At 42.0% G+C, this 12,327-nt stretch overlaps 1 protein-coding gene across 9 annotated transcripts in view; it reads left to right on the forward strand.

Annotated features, from left to right (window-relative positions):
- SESN1 (sestrin 1) overlaps nucleotides 1-12,327 on the forward strand; it is a 118,115-nt gene that overhangs the window by 94,051 nt on the left and 11,737 nt on the right. For 7 of the 9 annotated variants that reach the window (XM_039531139.1, XM_039531138.1, XM_039531137.1 and 4 more), the window contains one exon: nucleotides 11,805-11,870. In XM_039531139.1, coding sequence (XP_039387073.1) covers nucleotides 11,805-11,870 — 66 coding nt within the window. Of the gene's footprint in view, nucleotides 1-3,099; nucleotides 3,333-11,804; nucleotides 11,871-12,327 lie in introns of those variants that run through there. The other 2 variants (XM_039531142.1, XM_039531136.1) reach the window with 2 other exon arrangements.

The raw sequence follows: 12,327 nt of genomic DNA on the forward strand, positions 1-12,327 counted from the left end.
GCGTCCAATCTGCAGTGTACAGACCCAAGTCAAAGTAACCCTATCCCAGAGTGCCTAGTGTCCCCCCCCCCACTGTCGACACTCTAGCCCTACAACTGTGTTGCACTCTGGGAGAACTCTACTGCCCATCTTGTTTCCTAACTGACAGTGCTATTGATGGGACTCAGGTGCCCATAAGGAGCACATGAGTTCATAAACTGCATAATTAGCTCCTTTGGTGGCTGTCTCAATAGAATGACTGCAATTTGAGAAGGCTTTATATTACACTACTATCTAATCTGAGAATTGGGCCCCCACCATATCCTGGGAGGCAGGGATAAGGGATCCCCAGGAGGCTGTGGGGAAGTTTTGTGGCTGGCTCCCACTCGCCACCCTCACAGTACATGCTGCTTGGACATCTCTGCACACACAGCCCCAAGGAGGTCGGCGGTGGGGGGGCTGGGTGGATGAGTGGGAGCAAGGGACAGAGAGCAGAACGGGACCAAGAGGCTGCCCTGCAAGGAGGGGAAGTGGCAGGGCTCCCAGATCGGCACAGCTGGGGGAGGAATGACCCCCAACATCCTTAGACATAGTCTGTGAGCCCCAGATTGAGACCCATTGCAATAAAAGACATTACTTCACCCACCATGTCTCTCTCTATTGGAAGGCATAGACATTTAAGTTGAAACTACAAAGATTTCTCATAGTGGGATAACGTCTTACATCTCAGTCTTTCAGGTAATTATTTTCTTTTCAATAGTTTCTTCTGAACACAAGCCAGTTTTTTGTCTGTCGTGTTGCAAGAGAGTTCTTCCTTGGTCCTTTGTTATATTTTGGCCTGAAGTAAGGAAGCAGTTAGTGGGAATTAAACTGGTCTCTTGACTAGTTTATTTAAACTAGCTCTGAAAATATAACCACTTTCTTTGCTTTGCCTTTTTCTCTTTTCCATTTGTCATCTAAGCCCTTTCTGATGTTCAAGAAGGTATGGAGCAGTAACAGCCTGGAAAGACCTCGCCCATTTAGGAAAGCTAAATCCCTGTTCTATACCAGGAAACAGAGTAAGGCCCTAAAGCGCCTTCACACCTCTAGTCAATGTAATGGTATGCTGCTATTCTATCTTCAAAAGTAGAAAACGTGCCTTGTCTTCTCAGAGTTAATTGCACTCCATAGAGGGGATGACATTAGGAAAAGAGAGAATGGAAAACCCAGCTTTAGAAATGTGCAAAGCCACTGCCTGGAGTAAAGTTTTCACATTCCACATGCATAGTTCTGGCCTCAATGATTTCTGCATTTGGCTGCAGGATTCATAACCCACTCCAAGAATAGCATAAACAGTTTTTCAGTATTCAGTTTTATATTTAATTAAAGTCCAAAGTTCATGGTCATGTAACTCCCTTTACAGTTATTAGACTTGTTAGAACTAGTAATCTGGGTTTGTAGCAGTCCAAATCCCAGACTGGAAACTTTGTTTTCCCCGTTAGTTAAGGAAGTTTCTGGGCTTCTGAGCTTCTGCAACCTAACCACCTCCTCTCAAAGCTGGTTGAAGAAGCAAGCATTCTCGTCTTGTTCACATAGTATTTGGTACCTGAAGACTTTTGATTTAAAATAAATATTTAACAGAACATAGCTTTACACTTTTAATATGGATTTGAAGAGTAAATCAAAATTTACTCAGGACCTGGAACTTGGAGATGCTGTATTTACTTTTGGAAAATGGCATAAAACCAGACATACCAAACCTGTGGGAAAAAACACAGAAATTGGGCTTGTTTTTGGCTTAATTGGCTTGTGAGTTGCTTGTTGGCTAGTTTTGGCTTGTAGCTGATTGCTTGTTTGGCTTGTAGCTTGTTGCCTTTTTTTTTTTAATTGGCTCTCGGCAAGCAGGGGCAAGAGGGGGGCAAGCATGGGAAATGGGGGGAAAGAGTCAGGGTTGCACAACAGGCCCACCACAGTCCCAGACTGCATGCCTGGGGGATCTAGTCACATAGAGTGTTGGGGTTCTTAGGGCTTGTTTTGGCCTTGTTTTGAAATGGGATTAGCTTGATTTTTGGCTTATTGTGAATGTTGGGGTGCTTATTTACCCCATGAAAGTTGGCAACTGTGCAGAAAACCCCAAACCAGAACAGAAAGCTATAATTGGGTGGGGAGAACTGGGGATCTAACAGCACTGGAGTTTGGTGAAGGAAATATAGACTGCTGCAAACAAAGATTGTGTGTTTTGCTGATGAGATTGCAAAACATGTTTGCACAGGGCTATTATGGTGTTGGGCAGGAGCCTTCTGGCCAAGTTGCTAGAGCACCTTATTTAAACTCACACATGCATCTGCTACATGTGAAGCTCCTATGATCTAGCTGTTAAAAAGGCTTAATTACTTTATTTTAAAAAGCAGGAAGAGGCTCTTAAGTGAGGATGGACGGAGATGATAGATGATTGAAGGAATACATGACTTTCTAGAAAAAGTAATTTTTGTTAAACAAAAACACTCATTTTTTTTGTGGCAGAGAGAGGAGCAGAGGATGCAGGAACTGAAAAAGGATCTCTCTTCCTTCACCTCATGTGTCCCCAGTAGTCATTGTGATGGCATCTGTATAACTGACCTCTGAAATGATCTGCCTGATGAATTGGGAAGTTATTAATAGTTACTTCGTGATTTAAAAACAGCTGCCTAGGCTCAATAGACGTTACCACTAGTGTCCTCCGTAAGGGGCAGCTGAAGAACTAACATTTTCCTATGGGGTGCCAGCACTGAGGCGCAAGTAGAGCACACTCAGGGTTGCATCAGTGGATGTTTGCAGTGTAGTGTCAGAAAATGTTTCTCTGACGCGTTTGGCTCCCAGCTGTCAATTCTGGGGGCTCCCAGTTGCTGCTGTGCATACCCGCTCTCCCGGCCATGCTCCCTGACACAAGGGGGGCACGACTGGGTGCCACCCTCGCTGGGTGCCAGGGCTCCTGCGGCAGCGGCACAAACTGCCCGTGGAACTGCAGCCCCTTCCCCACTTCCCCCCTGCGACTCTCCTCCCAGCCAGGGAGCTGCGCTGCGCTTCGCTCCGCCTCCCGGCCCCTCCGCCTCCCGCGCATTGGTGGCCGGCGGGAGATGGGGCCGGGCTCCGCTCGGCTTGTTTGTGCCCGTTCTGGGGCTCCCCCGCCCTCGGCCGCTTCGCTTTAGCCTTGGCCTCGCGGCTGCCTTTGGCAGAGGGGAGCTGGCTGCGCGTTGTGCAGGGACGGGTCTGCTCCCAGCCTGACCCGCGCAGTCCCTCCCGCAGGCATGAGGCTGGCGGCCACGGCCAGCCACAACCAGGCGTACGCAGTGCAGGGGCTGCTGTGCAACCACCCCACGGGCCGGGGTCGTAAGGTAAAGGTGGGGGGCGCGGGCTGGCCAGGCAGCAGAGCGCGGGGGGAGGCTGTTCTCGTGACTGGGGTCACTTGTTTTGGTTTGTTTGTGCTGGGGTAGCTACCAAAGCCGCGTCTGCGCGGGTCCGGGACAGTCCCTCAGCTGGGCTTCACCTGAGGGCTTAACTGTCCCTTCTGTGGGCTACGTGTTCTGCCTGTTCTCCGCCAAGCCTAGGTGTGCACGTCCTTCGATGCCCCCTCCCTCCCAGGTTGTGTGCTGCTTGCGCCCGTCCTAGTGGCTTGGTGTGTAATGGGTGGGTGGCTACAGCCAGGTGTAACAAAAAGACATTCAGAATTGGAAACTGGAGGCTGGAAAACCAGGGCCAACATCCTATTACACTGTGGAGTGGCTTCCAAAGGGAAGTTGTGAAAGCCCCAATCATTTGAGTTATTAAAAAGTGCCCAAAGCCAATCCCTGGGGATGCACTGTAGGGAACCATCCTTCACTGACAGGGAGGTTGACTAGGCTATGTAAGAGGGCTCTTCTTTCTCCTTTTTCTGTGATATACAAGCACACTGGCTGTTGATTCAGATTTGTCATTAGTCTTCAGAGTTAATATACAGGTGGAATGAACAGAGACCATTCATGCTTCTCAGAGCTCTTTAAAAACAAACAAAGCCACTAGGTAATTTCTTCCTCTGGATTTTCCAGTGTGCCAGTCTTTTCTGCATGTGTCTCAGATTATTAGCTTTCTGGGGCAGTGACTGTTGTCTTGTGTCTTGTCAAGTCTAAGTAAATAATATTTTTCCAGCCTGTTCTGGAGACTAGGGAAGAAAACACTTAATTGGGTCATATTTGCATGTGTAGCTTTATGTATTAGATATTAAGATACTGAACTTAAAGAACTTTAAGATAATGACATAAAGCAGCACTGTCCAGAAAATGTGATGGTAAAGATTGGTACTTCATATTCAGAATTAAGTTTCCTTGTTTATTATTTGTGATGCAGTCCTAATAGTATTTAAACTTTGTTTATTGCCTTCCAAAACTATGCTGCTTCCTCCCAGTCTCCTTTCCCATTCCTTAAAGCTACTGGTATTGCAAGTTTTACTTTGGAGCTGCTCCAGTGATCTTATTACATATTTATAAAATATTTTTAACATGCATATTACAGAGATGGCACAGAAGGTTTAGACACTGGTCCTTTTTAATCCAAGCCATTTGTGACCTGAGTTAATTTGAAACCAAGTGAAACAGGTTGTGGTCTTGGCATAGTTCCATCACAAACCCAACTTCTTATAAACTCGTGGCAGCCTTTTACTAGAGAGGGAGAGTATGCTGGCATAACAGAAGTGCCATGGCTAAAACTTTATTTAGTTATATCTCCAGATGTATATGTTAATATTTAATCCTAGAAGAGCCAAATAATAATAATTAATAATGGTTATTATTATTATTTATTTATTAACAAGTAAACAAAAGTATTGGGAGTCAGCACTCCTGGGTTTTACTCCTGCCTCCACCATGAACCTGAGGTATGTCTTTGGGCAGATCACTTATGCTCGTTGTGCCTCAGTTTCTCCATCTGTGAAATGCAGATCACATTAACCAATTTTGAATGGGTGTTGAGAAATGTAAATATTTTAAAAGCAGTCTGAAACCTTTAGACAGAAGAAACTTTACACTTCACATCTAACTTGTAGAGCTAATAATATTTTAAGATCTGTTTTTAAAATACAATAACACTTTTACTTTATTTGTGATTAAAATCAAGTACAGTAGGCCTATTGAACTTGGTAGGGTTTCTAGGAGACCAGAATGGTTATTTGCAATCATTTAAATCTGTATGTGTGAACAAGATGAGTGCTTTTATTCTGGAATATCTCTAATTGTTCCTGCACAAAGGAGCTGGTGTCAAAATTTTAAAATGGGAAGAGGAAAGGAAATAAAGGTCCAGCAAGTGTTAACTTAATACTAATTATGGTTTGTGTCTGAAAATGCCACAGTGGAGTTACAGGGAAATCAAAATAACCTGTATTGCGGTGGCAATCTGTGCATTATTGCTGCAGTCTGTGCAGTAGTTTATTGTTAAGATCTAAACAATTAAGTATTCCAAATTCATAGCATTTCAGTATGACTACCACTGAGTTTGTGGTTTGAACTAATCTTTGAAGGAGAAGTAGGGGACTGGGGATAACATTTCCAAAAGCATGTAAATCTCTCTTAAAAATCAGACTTAGGCCTGGTCTACACTGGGAAAGATGTGTAATCAAAGTTACGCATCTTCATGTAGCTGAAATCGACGTACTTAGATCTACTTACTATGGTGTCTTCACTGGGATAAGTTGACGGCTGATACTCTCCCGTTGACTCTGCCTGCGCCTCTCGCCCTGGTGGAGTACCGGAGTCAATGGGAGAATTCTCGGCGGTCAATTTATCGTGTCTAGACTAGATGATGGGCAGCGATCCATCGATGGGTAGCGATCGATCCAGTGGGGAATGTAGACAAGCCTTTAGGAGCCTAAATCATTTGGATGCTTTTGGAAATTTGACCCTAAAAAAGTAGAAAAGATGCTAAAAAAGTATTTTTAATGTAGGCATGAAAGTATACCAACATAAGGTGATTCTTCATAAAAGTGAATCCCAACAAAACTTAATTCTAGTCAAAATCATTCCTCTTGCAACTAAAATGTATTTGGCTCTTCTTAAAGACTGCTTTGTTTCTTTAGAACTTGTGATTTTTGAGGTGGTTATGTCTGTATCCAGTGGCATTGGTACTTCATGAGGACACAAAGAATCGAATGATAATTAATACTAATGTGGTTGAGTGAAGTGAATTATATTCCCACTCTGCCTACAATTTGTGCGGAAGTGTTCTTCTGTTTACAGTGATTTAAGTAAATACACAAATGTATCTTTCCCAGACTTGCAACATTGTTACTGTACTCGAGGTAAAGAGACTGTGCATGACATCAGGGAAACAAACTGCAGACTGGTTTGTGAATGGTTTTCAGCTCATGAAAGTAACTTATTGCAAATTCACAATTGATAACAGTGCACCATCTGGTGCATCACTCTGGTGACAGAACTATAATTGAGTTTTGAGAGAGATTTTTATGGTAACAAGGGCAAATACGGCAGTGCTTTAATAGTTGGTAACCAGTGATGAGACCCAGTGGTCAAAGAAGATATCATAGGTGAGTGCAAGTGCTGTAGCAATAGCTAAAGTTAAGGTCCAGGCATTCCCATTCTAAAGGCCCTGTTTCATTTGCTCATAACTTCAGCTGTTTGGGGTGAAACTTCCCATGTTTGGTCTTTTGTCTGGGGGTAATGTGTTTTGTTTTAAAGAGAGTAGAAATACATACTTTCTCCAAGTATTACACAATTGTGACTTTTTGGGGAACATCTCTAATAATAAAGCACCAAGACCTTGGGGCAGAACCCTGAAACTTGGTAGGTAGATAGCTCTTGGGCAGGAGAGGCGCCTTTCCTGTCTACATTAAAAATGGCTTGCTTTGGCAGTTTGGGGGCATTGAAAAGCAACATGTAGTTTGCAGGCACATGGTAGTTTTGTAACACTTGAATAATTATTTTCCAGCATTTTAAATGAAAGTGAGCTGCACGAAGCATGTGTGGATGTAGAATTTTGATATATGATTAAAACAAATGTACTAAACAAGATGTATTGAATGAGGCAGGGTGTAGTGAGAGAAGAGTGGTTATTAGGAAACATAATTAATGTTGTGCACCTATTGCATTAATTGTGCACCATTCAGCCTCCACTTTTGAGGGCCAGATGCTCAGCTAGCATACATTTGCATAAACAAATTTCCACCAGCTGAAAAACTTGCCCTGAGAGAGAGAGAGTCCATGGAAGGGGACTTTCTCTATGATGTTGGGCAAGTCACTTATGGTACATCTATACTGCAACCCAGGGTGTAATTGTAGCATGGGTAGACATACCCATGCTAGCTTTACCCATGCTAGCATGGCTAAAAATAGCACTGTTGATGCAACGGCATAGACTTCAGTTTGTGCTCTGTGAATATGCTGGGGACCCTGGGTACGTACTTAAGTTGCTAGCCTGCACCTCAGCCTATGCTCCTGTGTCTATATTGCTAGTTTTAGCCGTTAAGTGTGGCTATGTCTAGCCATGCTGCATTCATACCTTGGGCACCAGTATAGGCATAGTCTCTCTGTCTCAGTTTTTCATCTGTAAAATCAGGACAGTAGCACTTCACACAACACCTCAGTGAAGTAATGGATACCTTCATTAGATGTGATGCACACAGATACTACAGTAATGGAGGCCGTGTCCCAAGAACCCTCTAATGCTAACTGGCAAGAGAGTTACAGGAATGTCCATTCTGGTTCACCAAACAATGTCATGTCAGGTGTTAAATGAAAGACAAGGTCACTCTGGTCATTAATATCATTGTGAATTGTAAGCACAGATACTGTGTAAGGAGTTATGTGTATATATACTGCAAATATGTTCTTAGAGTCTAGGTATGAGTCAACTGCACAAATGGAAAAGATTTCTGTCAGACAAGACATTTTGTTCACAGTGGATGCACACTTACATACAAAGTTATTGAAGAGATGTGAAGCCCACAGAGAGAGAACAGAGTAGCTGGGGGTGGCTATGCTGTCTCTGAGTACAAGCAATAAACTTTGGGGATATAAGTAGAAGGCAAAGATACCCCCTTATCCTGCACGAAGAAAGTAAACAGACAATGTGTTTACCTTCAAGAAAATGGGATCTCAGCCAATTTTGGCTGAAAAAAGCTGCAGAGGACTTCTGGGGTGAGAAACGTCTTTAGACATGAGGTTAACCTGTTTAGTTAAGTTTAGTCTTTAGAAAGCAAGTTACATTTTTTTTTTTATGTAACTGTTTATTTCCTGTTTTCTTACTGTCCCTTGAGCTGTAAATCTTTGATGATAAACTTTATTCTTGTTTTCACTATAAATATATCTAAATGCTGTGATATTAAGCTAGGTGCCGATCCTGAGTTGAATCGTACAAGCTGATGTGTGCTCTGTTCCCTTGGGAACAGCAGACCTGGTATTTCTGAGAGTGTTCAGTGAATAAGGGGCTGGACACTACCGAGAAATTCTTCAAAGGGATTCTGGGACCAGGGTGCACCTATTGTTAAACTGTGAGGCAAAGTAAGGACTGGCAGAGCCAAGAGGAGCTTGTGCTAGTGGCTGATGGGCTGGTGGTGTCAGGGAGCTGACACCCAGTTAAGCACAAGCAAGACTCCTTCATGCTGGAGGCAGAGGGTAACAAGGTGACTCTCAGTCCAAGATACTCTGAGAACTGTCACAGGAGCTATGTCAATTTCATAGGTAGAGTGAGGTGAGGCTCCTGTGTAATGTATATTGTAATGCACAAGGAGGTAAAGCTAAGGTTGGGCATTTTTGTGACTTTCAGTGCTTAACTTTGCAACGTTAACATTCTTTTAATCTGGCTTTTAAGAAAGAGCAGACATGACAGATGAAGAGACTTGCTATTGCTTATTTATCTTGAAGTAGCACTGAAAGGCCCCAGTCATGGTTGGTATCATATTGTGCTAGGTGCTGAACAAACACAGTCCATGTCCCAAATAGTTTAGAGAAACTGGAATCATAAGTCATCATAGGAGAATTGCATCTTGGGGAGGGATTTGAAGGAGGAGAAAGTAGTAACTTTACAGTTATATCGGGAGGGATTTCTATGGAGAAGAGGACAATATGGGTGGGAGACAGTTGGGGAGGTGAGGACAGGATACTTGAACTCATTGTGGTGGAAATGAAGGCCTAATGAAAAGCTTCTGAGAATGGAGTGACATGTTGGAGCTACAGGAAAGGCCTTTATGGGAAGGGGATCATTCTAAGTGTTAGTAAGAGACTGAAATTGTTACCTTGTCAGTGTAGTATTTGAAACATTGGAAACAGGGAAAATCTGAGTTAGATACAAGTGGTCATGAATATCAGAATAGAAACTGATTTTTTTTTTAAAGTACACAATTTAAGGTCTAAAGAACACCTCTCTATCTTAGGTACAGTAGAACCTCAGCGTTATGAACTGACCAGTCAGCCACACACCTCATTTGGAACCAGAAATATGCAGTCAGGCAGTAGCAAAGATTTAAAAAAAAGGCAAATACAGTCCAGTACTGTTAAATGTAAACTACTAAAAAAATAAAATAAAGGGAAAGCAGCATTTTCTTCTGCATAGTAAAGTTTCAAAGCTGTATTAAGTCGATGTTCAGTTGTAAACTTTTGAAAGAATAACCATAATGTTACAACCTCCGATCCTGAGATGTTTGCAACTCTTGAGTTTCTACTATGACCTGTGTGGTATCTGACAGCCTCACAGTCTAACACGGCTGCTACTCTGAAACAATCTCTAGTGCATGTATTCTCAAAAAACCCTGCAGGTGCTTCTATTTTTATTTTACACCTGGGATCTGAGGCACAGAGACACTAAGTGGCTCATAGTCACAGAAAAAGTCTGTGCCGGAGCAGATTTGAACCCAGGTCTCCCAAGCCCTAACCACAGAGACATCCTTCCTCTCCCTTGTAGTGCTTTTAAAAAAGTTATGTTACATAAAGGTGTTTTCTCTCTTTATTTACAGAGCTGTTTTAAAATTAAACCTTCTTCCTGCAGCATAATCATTATGTTATGAGGGGACAAGAAAGTTGAAGGTCCGGACTTGCTGATATATTTTAGATCGTATTGGGCAAAATAAATTAGTAAGCTTATGAGTCTCAGGTTGTAGAACTTTGAGGCTTTTTTCTTGTAATCGTTCTGGGAAGGGGAAAGACTAAAATTTAGCTGTCCAAGAATTAAACTAAGATTTTTCTCCTGCTGTGTATGAGTTGGAAGCTAGGTTTGGAGACATCTGTTAAATTAAATGTTGCATAAAGATCTTTTTATTTTCTTATTGTCACTTGGATGTAAGATCTTTCTTTAATTTATCAGTATATGGTGGCCAGGACAGGAAGTAGCTGGCCTCTGTGGGGTAAGATTCTTTTGAGGATATAAATTCAGCCCAACTCTGACACACGTTGTATTACAGATTTAGTTGACAAGTATAACGTTTTTGAACCTTGTGACCTGCAGTAGGAAAAGGCTCCATCACAAGCCTTATCCTTCCATGTAAGATTTGAAAACATTAGTGGTAAGGACACCTTTTAGTTAACCCTTTCCCAAGTATAACTCAAGAAATGAAAACATCCGACTTAAGAAGTAAGAGGCAGATTAGATAAATAGAATCTTGAGATCACATATGGGTACCATGGACAAGGGTCAGTGTTAATTCACTCTGCAGTCTGAAGCTTGTTTGTAGCTCGTTTCTATTAGGGAAAAGTTCAGGAACTGTAATTGATGGATAAAGTTTATAATAACCTTGATTTGTCTTGAAAAATCTAGTAACAAGTCACAAGCACCAGCCTTGCTTATTATTGGTCTTTTTTTTCTTGTATTTGGATAATATTTCTGTTTGTGTAAATTCATTGCATGTAAATGAAAGCTTAGGCAGCAACTTATTTTTAGATAAGACCAATTGACTTCTAGGAGCCACATTCTCCCCTAAAAAAAACCAAAAAAACAAAAAGGGTTTTTTTACCCATGAAAGCTTATGCCCAAATAAATCTGTTAGTCTTTAAGGTGCCACCGGACTCCTCGTTGTTTTTGTGGATACAGACTAACACGGCTACCCCCGATACCGTTCTCCCCCTAAGAAGATCCAAGTAATTCCCATTGAAGTACATGGTTGTTACCTGGATACTGAGAGGATAACTGGGCCTCAAAATTCCCAGGTGCAACAGATTTAATATGAAGCATCCTTCAGTTGAGCAGGTAGAATAAAAATAACCAGTGGTTGTGATGTGGATAACTCTAATCTCCTAGGTATTGAGATAAATTGTCTGTGTTTGAGCAAAAGTTTTGTGGTAAACTGTTCTTCAGGTTGGATGTAATTACCTGTCTTTCTCTCTGTCAACTTAAATAGCTCATTAATGTCTCTTAAGTTTTTGTTTGCTTGCTTTTTATTTGCAGATACCTTTAGCGATTCACACACATCACTAAGGTTGAAAAAAACAATTGGTTAAGGTTACAGCTGTTTCATTTCCTGACAGATGCACAGAGATTGGTATGTTGGTTTACTGCAGATGTGTAGAAATGCATCAATCTCATTTTGCATCAGTGACATATCACATGACTGGCTGCTGTGTACTGAACAAATTGTTCTGGACGCTCTGCCAAGTATTTTATGCAAAATTAAGGTTTTCAGTAACAGGTTTTATTGTTTTTAACCAGAGCAGTGTGATGTACTGTAAACAAGTATGGTTAGTTATGAAGCATGAGTAGAAAAATAACTGCATGTGTACAGAGTGTACCACTAAAACAAGCACAGGTCTGTTTGTTTGGTGAATTTTTTTCTTCCCTGAAGCCAGAGCTGAAATGTTTATAGCTGAAAACTGAGATGGTGTAATTCTCTTTTCTAGGAACTTGGAATTAGAATTCCTAGACCACTGGGACATGGACCAAGCAGATTCATCCCAGAGAAGGAGGTATGTTGTTTGCAAGTACACAGTGAGCTGTATGCTTTTAAGGTAAAGTCATTAAGGACCCACATGGTTTTAGAACAGCTGTTGATCTGCAAAATATTTTGCACACTGTTGATCATAATAAATCATCATCAGACTGGCAATGGTTCTGCTAAACTAGAAAACAATAATGGCCATGTGGAATTCTGGAGTTTTCATGGCACTTTTACACAACCATATTTTACAAAAGAAATGCAGAGTTGTTTTTCATAATGATAATTACTTGCCCTGTCCCATATGCAGTATTCAAGTGTGGGCTGGCTCCTCTTACTGGTCCACAAAGGTCCAGAGGAGCCTCTATCCCAGGGGTGGGCAAACTTTTTGACCCGAGGACCACATCTGGAAATAGAAGTTGTATGGCGGGCCATGAATGCTCACAAAATTGGAGTTGGGGTATGGGAGCAGGTGAGGGCTCTAGTTG

The sequence above is a fragment of the Mauremys reevesii genome, linkage group 3 (assembly GCF_016161935.1).
Source record: "Mauremys reevesii isolate NIE-2019 linkage group 3, ASM1616193v1, whole genome shotgun sequence".
Lineage (NCBI taxonomy): Eukaryota > Metazoa > Chordata > Testudines > Geoemydidae > Mauremys > Mauremys reevesii.